This window comes from Grammomys surdaster, unplaced genomic scaffold, assembly GCF_004785775.1.
Source record: "Grammomys surdaster isolate TR1022 unplaced genomic scaffold, NIH_TR_1.0 167, whole genome shotgun sequence".
Taxonomy (NCBI): Eukaryota; Metazoa; Chordata; class Mammalia; order Rodentia; family Muridae; genus Grammomys; species Grammomys surdaster.
Window position 1 is genome coordinate 5,206,651 of NW_021604615.1, and position 15,692 is coordinate 5,222,342.

The 15,692-nt window shown below is 45.6% G+C and overlaps 1 protein-coding gene across 1 annotated transcript in view; it reads left to right on the forward strand.

The window, feature by feature from the left end:
• The window catches only part of Myo16 (myosin XVI), a 356,137-nt gene that overhangs the window by 241,671 nt on the left and 98,774 nt on the right, over positions 1-15,692 (forward strand). Inside the window, exon 27 of the mRNA XM_028766338.1 lies at positions 13,665-13,767. Within this exon, the coding sequence (XP_028622171.1) occupies positions 13,665-13,767 (103 nt within the window). The remainder of the gene's footprint in view (positions 1-13,664; positions 13,768-15,692) is intronic.

Below are 15,692 nucleotides of genomic sequence, written 5' to 3' on the forward strand. Positions count from 1 at the left end.
CCCCTCTCTTCTCTTTCCCCCTCTCTCACTCTTTCTCTCCCCCTCCTTCTCTACCTTCCTCACCTTCCTTTCTCCTTTCTCTCCATCTCCTTTCTCTCTCTCCCTCTCTTCTCTTTCTTTCTCTCCCTCCTTTCCTCTCTCTCCCTCCCTTTCTCTACCTCCCTCCTTTTCTACCTTTCTCCCCCCTCTTTCTCCTCGCCCTCCCTCTCCTTTCTCTCTCCTCTCTCCCCCATTGCCCCTTCTCTCCTCTCTCTCCCTCTCTCTCTTTTTCTTCCTCCCTCCTTCCCTGTCTTCCCCCTTCCTCTCCTCTCTCTCCCTCTCTCCCACTATGTTCCACTCTTCCCCCTCTCCTCTCTCCTCCCCCTCTCTCCTCTCCTCTCTAACCTTCAAAACTGCTAAGCTGCTTGTCTGTTCTCACCCTCACTTTGATCTCTCCATTTTGGAAATACTATGAGGATCCAATTGGCCTCCCCTCCCCTCCCTGTCCAGAAGGAAGGAAACTCCCATGATGCAAGCTGAGACAGCATTAGGACTGAATTTCCTTGCTTTGTATCTCTAGATCACTGGCTTCAGGAACTAGTGTCCTTTGTCTTGAGGGCCACGCCTTGGCATGTTTTATTTAGTTGTATGTTGTGTAGTATAGAGACTGTGAACTTGGCTGTGTTTGGTATAATTTAGGAGACATACCTTGGGGACTTATGAAGGTGTTTCCAGGTAAATTTAACTGAGCATGTTGACTCCTGACTGTAGATGGGCTGGAATGGTATACTTAAATAAAATGGGAAAAAGAGAAAGCCAGATAAGTACCTAAGTACCACCACCTCCCCCCTTCTCTCCCCCCATCTCTCCCCCCCTCTCTCCATATATATACACATATATAAACAAACTATGGATACAATGTAACTTATTGCTGTCAGTTTCTGGAATACAATGTAACCTATTGCTGTGGGTTCCTGATGCCTTGCCAGCATGATAGACAGCATGGCTCTGAACTATGGGCCCAAATAAATGCTCACATTCTCAAGTTGTGTATTGTCAGATACTTGGTCACAACAGTGAGACATTAATACAGAGGTTAATCTTGATGGCTGTGGGCCCATCCCTGACATGTGTGTTTCTCATTAAATGGACCTGTTACCCTGCTTATCAATCCTATCCTCTGAGCCCCATAACCTAATCTTACAGAAGTCCTCCCCCCTACACTGGAGATCTTGTGCGAACATTTTCATTAAGGTAATTTTTTTGAGTGTGGATAATGTACTACTCTGCTCTGATCATTCAGATTATATACACTAGCTTTTTCTAAACAGATTTATGTCTCTGTATAAAAATTAACACCGAGCAGCTGGTATTTTATAAAGTGGCAATGCTAGACATGGGCTTTGGATAGGAAGTGGAGGCGAGAACCGGGTTTGTTTAAATGTGCACGGGTTTTAATTAAGTTAAAAGTAAGCAGACTAGACATTGTTCAGGAAGCCAGTGACTGTCAGCCTATTCTTGGAGAAATCTGCATTGGGGGTTTTAGTCACCAAATGGTCAATATTGTATCCTTCTATGCAAGGGTCTAAACAGAATTTTGAGCGTTCTGAGTCCCTCTCCAAATCTCCCTAGCAGAGGGCCTTGGCTTAAACATGTACCACCTGCTTTGTTCACAATAGAATTTAATGACAGGGAAGTTCTCCTTCCCTTGCTGATGGTATGCACTGTTTCGGCTCAGGGAACCATGAGATGTTAAAATGTCTTAAGGAACTTCAGAATTTGCAAGTAAATAAAGATGCTGTTCTTTTATTAAAAAGTTTTATTGTTTGAGAATCCCATGCACGGATGCCACTTGGTACAAGAGCAAGCTCGTCTCCGCCCTCTTCCATCAGGTTTCTCCCCAACACCACTGGCAATGCTTTTTTTTCCCAAATTAATGTGCTTTTTAAAAAGCCCTGCGGGCCACTTGATGCTGCCTGCACATGCAGTGGTGTAGGACCATTTCTTGAGACCTGGGAACACCTGAGAGGAAGCTCTGGCTGTCACTAAGGTTCTTATGTATTTCTCTGAAATCTTCACAGTGAAAATTGCCTGCCACAATTATCTGATACTTATCAGGTTAGCAATAATGCTCACAAAACCACTATTAAAACAAAAATCCCTCTGGCCTTTGTTATACAACGTTGGTGTTTAATGTCAGTGATCAGGGAAATTGTATACAATTGTGTACTAGCAATGATTCATGTGTTTCAAACAGAGAACACAGAGAAGTAGATGTGTCTTGGTTGTGCTCACACATAATTCATTTGTCTAATGTTTTGGTTAGGGTTCTTTGTTGCTATGATAAAATAATATAAGCAAAAGCAAATTGAGGAGGAAAGGGTTTATTTCACCTTACACCCCACAGTCCATCACTAAAAGAAGTCAGGGCAAGAACTCAACACAGGAATCTGAGGTAGGAACTGAAGTGGAAGCAATAGAGAATCGCTCCTTACTGGCTTGGTCAGCTTGCTTTCTTGCACACCCTAGAACCACCCACAATGAGCTGTACCCTTCCAGATCAATCATTAATCAAGAAAATGCACATTAGGTTTGCCCACAGGCCAAACTGGTGGGAGCATTTTGTGAATTTGAGGTTCTCTCTTCCAAAATTACTGTCAACTTGTGTCAAGTTGACAACAAAACTGACCAGGACATGGAACATACAAAGCCATCACATAGCACTTCAGAAATACTTTCCCAGGATGCGTAGCATACAAAGCCGTCATGTGACACTGCAGGAATATTTCCTCAATATAATTCACTGAAGCATTTATTTCTTGCTTGAACCAGCGATCTATTAAGATCTGAAAGTTTAGAGCTGCCATCATTGCTGTATTATTAATTAGTGTTATTATTATTATTATTAGTGTATTATTAATTTTGTTCCTAAATATGACTAGTACTGCTGTTGGTACAGAAAAAGCAGCAATGAATCAGGTTGGTAATGTAAACCTGAGAGACTAATCAATTTCCAGGTAGGGAAGAAAGTAGAATGCAGATATGATAGAGTGTCAATTTCCAGGCAGGGAAGAAAGTAGAATGCAGATATGATAGAGTGTCAATTTCCAGGCAGGGAAGAAAGTAGAAGGCAGATATGATAGAATGGAGTCCAGCACCAGGATGTATGGGAAACCAGGAACATGTGACATGGAGGTTTTGAGATCTAACTTGTACTGCTCTTGGGCTTTCTGAGTATCATGGAGAGTATGAGAAATGTCCATCTTGTTTTTCATGCCTGCATTGAGTCCTGAGTTTTTATGTGGCTGCCTAGTGTAGAGTGTGTCTGAGATGCAGAGGAAAGATTGAAGGAGGATCAAGAAGGCAGAGGCTGAAGCACACTGGCCCCATCAGGAAATGGGCTGGCCTCCTGAGGCTTGTGTGGTGAATGCTTTGGTTTCTAGCTAGCAGCAGGATTTTGGCAGGATCTTCAAATGCTTGGAGGTGGGAAGTGAATCAATGGGGAATGTCTTCGTGGGATTTATCTTTCCCTGACCCCTTCCTGGATCCCTTCTCACTGTTTCCCAGATGCGTTGTATGACAAACCATGTCCGCCACATATGTCTGCTGCCATGATACTCTGCCCAAGCTTATGGAGTCACACAACCATGAACTGAATCTCTGAAGCTAGGCATTGAGAAGTATCCTTCTTCCTGAACGCTGTTTGTACCAGATACTTTGTCACAGTGTCAAGAAGCCCGCCTAATACAAACATATACCTACAGTATGAGAAAGCAGGAGACGGTGCCTATGAGAGAAAGAATTTACGAGGTAGAGAAGAGAAAGTTAAGAACCAGGAAGTGATCTGGAAGAAGCCATAGGTGACAGAAACACCAAGTTTTATGGGATCAGAATAGTGTGATGAGGGGAACCCTGGAATGCTGTTACTATCTTGATGAGGAAAGGTTCTTTGCTCTGTAGTCCTGGGGTATTTTGATGAAGGGATCTGTGCATGGAATAGAGAAGTTTGCCAGCAGTAGTAGCAAGGTATTCTGACAGGAGGACCTGAATACTGAATGTTGAATGTTGTCTGACTGCCTACTCAGAATCTCTCCCTTGCTTGTTGGGTCTCGATTCCCACGGGCTGTTGGGCTAAGGTGTGATTTCAACCAGATAGAATCATGACTGACATAGGAGTGGATTAGAAATACACCTTAACATTTTTGTAAAGGAGAAACACATAAGATGTGTATGCCAGTTCAAATAAAAATTTAACTTATAAATGTTTTTATTTGCTGATGACAGAATTTATTGGCCCTGCCCAGGGAGGATGTCACACGCATTGCTGTGGACAGAGCTTACTTGACCTTCATAGATTTTCCACAGCTCAAATTCTCTGCAAAAGATCTATGAAAGGACCTAGTCAAAAGCAATCAAACTCACACCTCCACAGGGCTAGTCAGAAGCAATCAAACTCACACCTCCACAGTGCTCCTTAACTCCCAGAGGGCCTCCAGAGACCCAGCTTTCAGCTGAAAAGTACCTGAATAGGCCAGCTCTTAGTCACTGTTATTTGTAACACCAAGAAGTTTTAGTCTTGAGGAATAATTATTCTAAGAAATAACACAGGAATGGTACCGACAGAGCTAGGCTTTTTAGGCTCGACAAAGAGTTGGGGATGTGGAATGAGCATCCAGTGACTTCTTATGTATTAATTCCTTCGGGCTCCTAATTAGTGTCAATTTTAATAATTTTTTTCTTTTGATTGAGACTTCCATTTAAGAGCTGAGGAGATGGCTCAATCAGTTTAAGTACTTGTCTCCCAAGCACGAGGGCCAGAGTTCCAGCTCCAGAACCCATATTATAAAAGGCTGGGTATGATCTGTATCGGGAATCCAGACATTGGAGAGGTAGAAAGAGGAGGACCCCAGGGGCTTGCATGCTAGTCAGCCTGGGCTATTGTAGACTTCAGCGAGAGACCTTGTATCAGGTGGGGAAATTCAACGGCTTTGGTTCTCTTCCAGTCTTCACTCACAAGAGAACATGTACGTGTACCAGCTGCATACTCACAAACACACATGTACACAGATACCTTCCCTCCAGATATTTGCACCTATCTGTGAACAGTGATATAGTTACACTCCTGAGGTATTTAAAATATCACCAGCATTCGTCCTTTAGACCTCTCTGCTCAGTATTTACAGCCCTAAGAACAAATAATCAAGAGGTAGTATGACTGTGATACACTATTTTCTGACAAAGCATAAGCATCCTAGGTTGAAATTCTTAATATGGTTGAAGACCTCTCATTACTGCCACATGAGGCCAAAGCTATCTTTGGTAGCTGAGAGTTGTCTTTTAAGATATCAAGATGCCGTTTCCCTAATACTTAACGCCTCACGGAATAAATGTTGGTTTTTACTTTGTGATTATTTGCTATGTGCTTTTTAAAATCAGTAGTTTCCTCAATGAGCAGTGTTTAGTTCACGAGCAGAAGCCACAGTCTCAATTCAGTCCTCACTCGCAGCGTGCACGTCCAAGGTGAGGGGTCTGTTTCACAATTGAAATAGTGATCTCTGTACCTCTGATCTCTGTGCCAGCAGGCTCTGTAGAAAGCCGTCATTCCATACTGCCCCTTAATGGTTTCCTAACTGAATGTGATCATGCCGGTCACATACTTCTTTAAACTATATAATTTTTGCATTAGCCACCTGCCACCACAAAACTTTTCAGCCATTTTCAAGAACATCTCTGTCTGGTCTGTAGGGGGAGAAAACAGCAGAATAACAAATACCCTAATAAGTCAGTGTACCTGCATGAGCTTCCTGTTCCTGCTCAGAAACAGGTCAGAGTGGCCCTGGTGAATATTAGATTAAGGAGCAAATTGTCTTAGGAATGGGGTAATTGCATCTAAACTGCACAGCTTCAAGAGGTCTCTCATTCGGGCTTAAACAAGAGAACATCTGCTCTTTTCAGCTCAACTAGACAGGCTGTTCTTGTACCTGATACACACAAGCTACGGCTCAGCCAGCAAATCACAAAATGCACAGAGGATGAAAAAATAAAGCCGTCAAATTGAGTGTACAGAACTGGCTGTGCCCAGCATCCCCTGGAAAGCACCGCTGGGTACAAGGCAGGGGGACCGACTTCTGTGAAGACCGTTTTTCCAGCTCCAACACACTGTCCCGAGAGAGGCATGCTTTAGACAGTCCCTCAGCTGGAAGTTGTGGGGGAGGAGTGGAGGATAAGTACCCTGTGGCTGCCTCAGGGGTGGGGGCAGACCTGGCCAGAACAAACCTTGCATGTTCCAAGGCTGCTGCAGATGTGAACTGAGCAACATACCTCATCTTGTGCCTTTCTAATTCCTCTCTGTCTCCTCTTCCTTCCCTCCCTCCCTTCCTTCCTTTCCTCCTTCCTTTCTTCTTTCCTTTCCTCCTTTTTTCTTCCTCCTTTTTTTCCTCCTTCCTTCTTTCTTTCCCTCCTTCCTTTCCTCCTTCCCTCCTTCCTTTCTTCTTTCCCTCCTTCCTTCCCTCCTTCCTTCCTTCCTTCCCTCCCTCGTTCCTTTCTTTCTTCCTTCTTTATTTGGTTTCCTTTATCAGTGAACATTTCAGATATTTTATTATAGTCATTCATTTATTTATCTATAGTGTGTATGTGTGTGTGTATGTACACATATACACATGGAGGCCAGAGGACAACTTGTGGGAATTGGTTCTCTTCTTCCTCTATGCAGAACCAAGGCATTGATCTCAGGTCTTTAGGCTTGGCCTCAAGTGCCTCTGTCTCCTTTACCATCTGAGGCATCTAGCCAGTCCTTCATTCATTTCCGGACGAGTCAAATGTTGTTGTATCACACAACCAAGATAACAGGGCGAGAACAGCTTCAGCTCAGAGCTTAAGAGTGTCGTCATGGAAACAGGTGGCAGATGGTCTAAAGCTGATCACTGTGTGCGTAAGGGCATTTCCTGTTCCAGCGTCTGAAATATAACAGCATCATTCTTTACTATCCATCTCCCCATGTGTGCAGGATGAGAAGCCCTGGGTTTGGTTGCATGGATTCCATGAGGACACAGGATAAGGTTAACGTTCAGGCAACTTGCCATGGGGGTTGAAACAAGATTCAGTGGGCATAATAATAGCCAGAATGGACGTGGATGTGCGTAGCTTGTGGCCAGCTGTGTGTGTCATCTTTGCACACGCCACACTTGTGTGCAGATTAGGGTCAGTACCTGAACAAAAGTACCTGGGGAAGAGAACCTGACAGTACTCACTGACAGGAGCTGGAGAAACATTCTGGTCCAGTGCATGTCCTCTGAGGTGCAACAAATAACTTCCGGCCCTTCTGGGCTTCTGACAACAGGGTGTGAGTATGGCCAACCCTCTTCCCAAAAGTTGTGTTTCACTTAACAAGTTCCTAACACAGTGACCAGGCTGACACTTGAGTTAATAATAGAGCAGCCTCTGCCACAAGGAGACGAGGAAAATAAATGGCTTTGATCTCCTACTTGGAATTTGAGGGGAGATAGGGAGTTAATATCTCATTAATATTCTTCATGTGTACATTAGTCCTTCCTTATATTGGTTGTCTCTATCCTTCCAAACACAAAGTTGAAAGGTGTGAGCTCTGTCTTCTCCCTCCTTCCTGCTAAGCAGGACCTACATTTTAGTCAAGGAGCATAACTAGACCCAGTAGACGGTTCTGTCGCCTCTCTTAATGCATCCTCAGATTGTGAAGACCCTCACGAGGACCCAAGATGACTTGCAACACCTGAGAGGGATCTTGAACTTTATAGTCACTCTGCTGGTCTTTTCTTATCTCCCTCAATCCCCGCATCTCTTTCTCCCTGCTCCCTTTCAACTCCAGTGAATCTCATGCTGAAGGTGGAGAAGTGCCTGGCTGTGGCGCCTGCGTGTGGCAGTCTCCTAGGCCCCACTGCACAGCCTGGGCTTGTATTAGAAGCTCGCTCTTCCGAGCATCTGGGGATTCTGGGGATCACACACTCGATGGCTGCCTGCATCCAGGAGCCTATTCACACACTCCATGGCCTCTGCTAGGACCCTCACTGCTCAAGAGCCAGGAAGTTCATGGGATGACATTCAGGGGAAGAAGAGAAATGTATTCCTGCTTCTACCTGAGGATACCACTTGCTTCTAAGGTGGAAAGAGAAGGCTTACCATCTTCCCGGCACAGATTTCTTTTCTCTTTCTTGATGGAGCTCCACACTCTCTGGGGCTGAGGCTGGATAGGGCTCAGGTGGATCTCAATCAAGGTAAAAGTAAACTTCAGGCCAAATTTACACCTCAGCACTCCAGGAGCCTCATAGATGGTGGGAATTTTATCTCTGCTGACCTTCCTGTGAATACGAGTAGGCATACAGGGCCCTGGGATGAGAGGAGACACAGAACTTCCCTCGGCTGCATACACAATGAGGTCACAGGAAACACGGAATGAAAACGGGGACACAGGAGAACTGACTCATGTGGGTGCAGAGAGTCCTTGTGTAGGTGGCAGGATGCACTGGTCACAGAGTGCCAGCCAGAACTGGCGTGTGGCAGGTGGGGTGGTTCACCAAAGCAACAGGAAGGGGGGCAGGGGGGCAGGGGAGCAAGGCTTCATGTGAGGAACACTGGTACAACTCCATCTTTGTTTTCACATCCTTCTCCTTGTGTGAAAATAATCAATGCCAGCCCCAGCTCTCGATTTGACCCCCACTCTCCATGTGGCGATATTCAAGCCTACCTGCATCCCCTCCCGTCCTCCTCTCCGTTGTTTTCATGGTGCAGGGCAAATCTGTTGCTAGGCAGCTGTGCTCAGCCCTGTGACTGCTGGGAAGGAGCTAGAAAATCACCCTCCGCACCTGTGCGGTGTTTACTGTGAGCGAGTACGCAGAAGCAAAGCCAGCATCTAGGGAAATCCATGAGGGAGCCAAATGCAGCCTTCATAAACCAGGGCCAGACAGCCAACAATTGGGGCACCTATGGCGTGTAAAGTGTCCGTGCTGTGACCTTGGGGAAATCCTCAAGGGAATGGATTCTAGCACTTCTAAAATGCAGATACATAAAAATGAGCGGAAGTGTAGGAATTGTGAATGTCCTAAGCTTTGTTAACGTTCTTGCCTTTGCAAAACAGAGCACCCCAAACTTTCACCGCCGTGTAGCCCACAGGCTTTTGCTTTTGTATTTTATTTGTATCAAGACATGTAGAACTCCACCCTCCACCTCCCCATCAGCCAAGATCTCCCTGGATCCCACAGACAGTTCTACAAGGTGACGTGCAACACCGGGTGCGGCACTCGGAGCCGCACGTCAAGGTCCAGACTCTTCCTCCCTGTATTCCTTTCTGTGGCCGTGTCAGTTATGTTCCACTGTGGAGACAAATAAGTGTCGTGATCTCCATGGGGGAGAAAGGGCTTTAGTTCAGCCCACAGTTATGTATTGTAGTCCACAACCCAAGGCAGTCAGGGCGGGAAACCCCGAAGCAGGAACTGAGGCAGAGGCCATAGAAGATCACAGTTCAATCCACCCTAGGATTGCCTGTCCAGTGGTAGCACCACCCACAATGGGCTGTGCTCTCCCAAATCAATCACTTATTTAAAAGATGTTCCACACACTTGCTTACAGGGAGCTAGTCGAGGTTCCCTCTTCCCAGATGACACTAGTTTGTGTCAAGTTGACAGCTAACCAGCACACTTGTCAAAACTCCCTCCCTGTGGTGCCAGCCTTCCAGCCCTCCAGCCTTCCGGAATGTTCCAAGGACAGTCTTTCTTCCGTTCCTGTTCCTCTTCCCTTGTCTGTTACTGGGGTGTAGGTGAGGCAGAAGCTGGTATCACTCAAACATTATTTCTGTGTTCACGAGGACTGCAAAATGATGCATCTCTTTCTTAGGCTCCCAAAATAAGAAAAACACTTCTTTCCTGAAACATAATCTTCCTCCAGGAAAGCCATGCTTTATAGTTGAGTACAGGCAGAGAAAGCCAATCACCACCCCACCCCACTGCTGATCTAGACGCTTCTTGGCAGGATTGCTTGCTCATAATAGATGCTCAATAAATATTTATTGGGATAATTAAAATTTTAAGGGGTTTCAGGAGCCAAAAGAAAAAAAAAAGAATATAGCAGAACTTTCACTTTTACAACAGAACTTTCTTTGAGAGTAAAAGGAAATGTCAATATTCAATAAACAGAAACAAAATTCACAGGAACACTTGGGGGTTAGAAAAGACAGCTTAATTTACTTAGCTTGTATTTTCCTAAGAAAATGGTTCTGTTACCTCCTCATTTCCTTTGAAAGTTGTTATTTTAAAACCTCTGTGTTAGCCTGGATTAAAAAACAAGTCCCCAGCTCTAGGAAATAGGATGTCAGTGTTGTCCTTTACATGGAAAGGGACAAGAGATAAGTGCTCGCTTATGTCCTCTGGAGTCCTTCTCGGGACCTCACATGTTGGTTTTTCTCTGTGTGCAACTTCGATCTGTCCCTCTTAAAACACAGAGACCTCAGAGTAACCCCAGTGTGGAGTCTTCTCAACTTGAGATTCTGACACTGTGTTTCTGTTGTTGTTGATATCATTTATTCATTTACATTTCAAGTGATATCCCCTTCCTGGTTACCCCTCTATAACCCCCCATCCCATCCCACCTCCTTCCACCCCTTTCCCTCTATGAGGGTGTTCCTCCACCCACTCACCTACTCCCACCTCACTGACCTAGCATTCCCCTACACTGGGGTATCAAACCTCCACAGGACCAAGGGCCTCCCCTCCCTTTGATGTTGGACAAGGCCATCCTCTGCTACATATGTATCTGGAGCCATGGGTCCCTCCATGTGTACTCTTTGGTTGGTTGTTTAGTCTCTGGTTTTATTCTATCACATCCACGGTGCTGAGAGCTGAAGAGAGACATGTGCTTGGTTCCTGGTTATGGAGGTGGTGCAGCATCTCTGGTGCCCAAGCGAGAGAGGCTCTTGGGGGCCTTGAAACTGCTCATATTGTAGACGGGTGATGTGGAAAGTGGGCACCCAGAAGGAAAGGATGTCAAGGGTAGACAGACACACTGTGCAAGGAGGAAGGACCGTGTATCCTCCGGTGCATCTTCAGGTGTAGACTCATGGGAACACTGAGTATGAAGCACTGTGACAGAAGTGACTCAGTTTCCAAAACCACCATTCCTGCCCTGCTCCACCATCAGGTCAAGGCCGTGGGGGAACCAGCTACAGAGAGTCAGCTGGCAACAGAGAGGGAAGGACATTCATAGACAACTGTCCGTACCTTTGGCCACACCCCACCTAAACTCCTTCTGCTCTCAGTTGCACAGTCACCCTGATGCTTTCCTGGGAGTCTATGAAACTGATTGGACATCCTAGAATCCCCTTCTCTACCCGGCTCATGTGCTGGCTTCTTAGCCTGACCTTTGCTCAAACCGCACTGCGTCCCAGCCCTGCTGATGTTTCCAGAGTCGGATATGCTGACTCCTTTTGCATGTACCTTGTTCACAGGGTCTGTCAAAGCCAAGGCCTACTGGTCAACCTCAGTCCACTCTATCCTTACCCGATCTGTCACTTTCTAAACTCCTCTCAAGAGCCTGGCTTCTTGCCTCCTTTCTTATAACCACTCTGGCCTCCTCTGTGTTCCTGGAAAAGGGCTGCAGCTGGTCACTCAAGGTTCTGGGGCTCTTTTTCTTCCATCTATAATGGGGCATAGATCATTTGCATCCAAATGAAGGGATTTGGAATGATATGGGGTGAAGTCACAATAGTCCCCTTGTCCCAGACCAAGGAGATGCAGAGAGCAGGAGAGAGCAGGCTAGCCAAGAAGTTGTCTCTTAGTTGTAGTCAGCTGACTTCCAATAGAGAGCACATAAAAACTTGCACATGGAATCTTCAGGAGATAGAGGTGACCTGCCTGGGAACCACGGAGCAGGAGTCTGGACACCAGTGTTGTCTGAGGCTCCCGTGCCCTGGACCAATGACAGCTGTAGGTACACTGTCAGCCTAAGGAAAACAACTTCCAGCTCACTGAAAATATGTGATCATGTCTTCCGTCCAAGAGACACCATCCTAGGTGAAACCCAAGCTGCACGAGGCACATCTTCTTAAATCACAGAACAGTCCTTACCTCCCTGTCTCAGGTGACATTTCTGTCTTTTCTGCTGAAATGTCTGAATTATTCACTTTTGAATGTCAGAAGAACAATCTAAAATGAGGAAAGCGGGGAGTCCAGGGCTGTTCATTCTGACTCGTTAACACCAAATTCAGACACTTGAGTTGTATCAGTTGCATCCCTGGTTGCAATGAACAGAGTTCCAAAATGGAGTGGGATGTATCTGCAGAACTAGAACATAATTTGAGTTGTCGTGTTTCTTCATGTAATTCTGTCTTCACCTGGACTTTCTGAAGGTGCACACTGACCTGCATTTAATATAGTCTGCTTTGCTGTTAAAGGGGCCCAGGTACCCAGAGGTCAGCAGACTGAGGTCTTCCTCCCACCTGTGAGAATCACTGATAATAGTTGTTGCTGGGCTTCTGTGGCTCATAGTCTCTTTTCTGCTCTGGGACTGTATGAGTTGGGCTTCTGGGTCTCGGCTGCACTTTAACAGATGTCAGGGGAGAGACTGGCCCTGCAGTCAGTTGGCTCTGCCTTCCCTCTCACTCAGCCATCCTTTACCTATGTTCCTGTGACTTATTCCCAATGTCACACTAGGATTAAGTTTTCTTGTAGAAGCAGAATCTTCTTCTCAAGTATCCCAGGCCACACACTCACCTCAGAGGTGTCAGCTGGGTCTTGCTACCCTGAAACTGGGTGGATGACGGGAACGAGAATCTTATTGCAGTATTTGTCAAATTTTCTGTGGCATGTTTTAGGTGAAACATTGAAGTAGTGTACAAATATTAACTGAAAATATGTGACTTAGGTTTCTGTATTGGTCTCTTGTGAGCTTGCAGAGCTGTTTCCCATAAGAACCGTCAGGGTTGTGTGCAGTAGACACAGTGTGGCATCTTTGGGCATTTCTTCTGTTCCTCCCTTCCCTTTCCCCACCCCTTCCTTCAGTGCCATTTTGCTTATGTGTCCAGTTACATAACAAGTACAAAGTATTTGGATAAATTGAATGACCAATGTAACTTTTTAAATGTTTGGAAAGGCTATAGGAAACCACTCTACTGCTGTAAGTCTCAGGTAATGAGTGGAACTCAAAGACTCAATGATAATGTCTAAAAATAAAAAATGTCCCTTGAGAATCTAAAATACTCAATATATAGGGAAGAAGCCTTTCTATCTCCCTTGAAATAAGAATTGTCACTGTTTTAATATTTCTTTATTGCAAACTATCTGAATCTTCCTTCAAGTAGTAACTTCAAAGATGCTTGTTTTTTTTAAAGGTAGTTTCTTTACACAAGGCAAAGCCAAATATTTAAATGCCAACTAATAGATTAATTTTTATTCCTTTCCAATTTTCTGTGACTAAGTGGTTTGTGTCGTCATGTGGCAGCACTACATATAAATTAAAAATATAGTTAATTCATTTAAAGGATAGTTTTCTCTGTAGAACGTAGGGGATATTCACACTTGGCTGGTATGTACCTCGTCTATGAGATATTTAAAGATTTTCATATAAAATAAAAGCATCTGAGAAGTGGTCTGATCAGTCAGCCCTGTTGAATCTTATCATCTCCTTGAGGGAGATAATTTATTCTTGTGCTTGTTCCTTAACAGATACGAGCCACTGGCTTCTGTCCTTTTGGGCGAGAAGAAGGGTCAGCCTGCTGAGGAGAGATGTCGGCTTGTTCTCCAGCGATGTAAACTACAAGGTTGGCAGGTTAGTGACCTACGGACTATAAAAATAGACGGCCGGGGTTTTAAAGGTGTGAGTCACGGCAGTAGCCACCAGCCTTCCTGGCAAAAACAACCCCCCTTGATATGTTTGGCAAAGACCCAGCACTCCGCATGCTCGCTGGAAACATGTCATTCTGTGTGATTTATGGCTTTTAGCACTGTGGAGGCAACATAAGAGGTGAAACACTTTTACAACAACACAGAGAACTGCTGAGCTTGGTCAGTTGGCTCAATTCATGCCTGCTCACTCACACTTTGTAAAGCATCTAAGATGTACCCATATTGGTCACCTTTCCAGCTCCGTGACAAAGAACCTGAGGTAGACAGAGGATGAAGAAAAAAGGTTGCCTTGGCTCACAGCTTCAGCCCATGGCCCATTGGGGCCATTGTGTTTGGACTTTGGCAGACTGAGCATAACACACAATGTACATACGTGTGTGAATAAAGACAGATTACAGCATGGATGAAGGAGAAGGGAAGAGGAGAGGAGGGGAGGGGAGGGGAGGAGAGAGGAGAGGAGAGATCAAACTGGTCATCTCATGACACCCAGGAAGAACAGGAGAGGAAAGAAAGGGAGAGGAAGAAACAAGAAGGAGACCCCCCCCCTTGGTCCCAGTGTCTCCTACTTCAAGGGTGAAGCACACCCGAGCGACCCAGCTTCCTGTCTCCTTGGTTCAGTTTTCAATGGACCATCACCTCTCATTAGCCACAGTCGAGGACCCGAGCCTTCAGCACTTGTGCATTTGGGAGACACATAAGATGCAAGCTATAAAATGAGCAGAACTCAGAAAACCTGCAGAGTAAGGAAACAGTCCTGAGCTAAACAAACTGTTTGTACTGGGGCCGGGCCTGGGGGCTGGGGGGAGCTGTTCGTGAACCCCGCCAGCTTCAGTTTCTCTTTGTCCTGTTTCTCACCTGCCTCACAGTGAAACTGCCACTCTCTTTGAGCATTAACAAGTGGGCAAGCTTTGAGTCTCGAGCTTTCTCTCTGTGCTCTGTGTCACACATGAAGTAGCTCTTAGGAGCCCATGAGCAATCACTGAGGTGAGACAGGAAGGAAATAACTTAAGCCAAACTAATATGGGGCCCCCCACTAGAGATGGAAGGGCACCTTAAATAACATCAGGAGAGCATCCTTGGTTAGCTTTAGGAAAAGGAGGTTTTAGTGGAAAATGAAGTCCTGGATACTAGGGACTCCTTGGAGGTCAAAGGTGACACAGAGGATGGGAGGGGAAGCTTTTGTGAGGCATACGTTACTGCAAAATGACCTCAGGTTTAAAGTCGACTGTTCTTCTCTGAGTAGAAGTGCAGGGTCCTTGATGGGGGTGAACATGGGGATGCCGTTTCAGAAGCAGGGGGAGCAGATGGAAGCACACGTCAGAATGTGTCTGAGAGCAGCATGACCTACATGGAATCATCTGTGAAAGTGTCACAGGTACACTCATCTACGACCAAGAATGAAAAGGACAGGGCCCAGGCTCGGAGGAGTCACGACTCCACCCTCCACACCTCCCAAGCTCCTCTTTTGTTTTCATCCTTCCTCTTCTTCTTAGTTAATCTTGATGGCGGTCGGACTTCAAGTCACCGTCTGAGGGAGGACGCTTACTCACACTGGGTTGTCATGGTTGCACATCGGCGCTGAGACTGGATTTAAAAAGGAAGAAATTACTAACCAAGAGTGATGTCAGCTACCTACTCTGGAGCCTGAGACATCAGTGTGAGTGAGCTCCGCAGAGAATATGGTTTAGCAAGATCGTGGGGAGCTGAGGTCATTTCCGCTTAATCATGGCTGGGGATTTTAAATGGGTAATTGTAGAGTAGTGGTTTAAGAATAGCACGCTGTAAAAGGTTTCAGGGTATGTAATGTTTCTGTAAAGAACCCTCGCTGGTGTTCACTGGTGTGTGTGT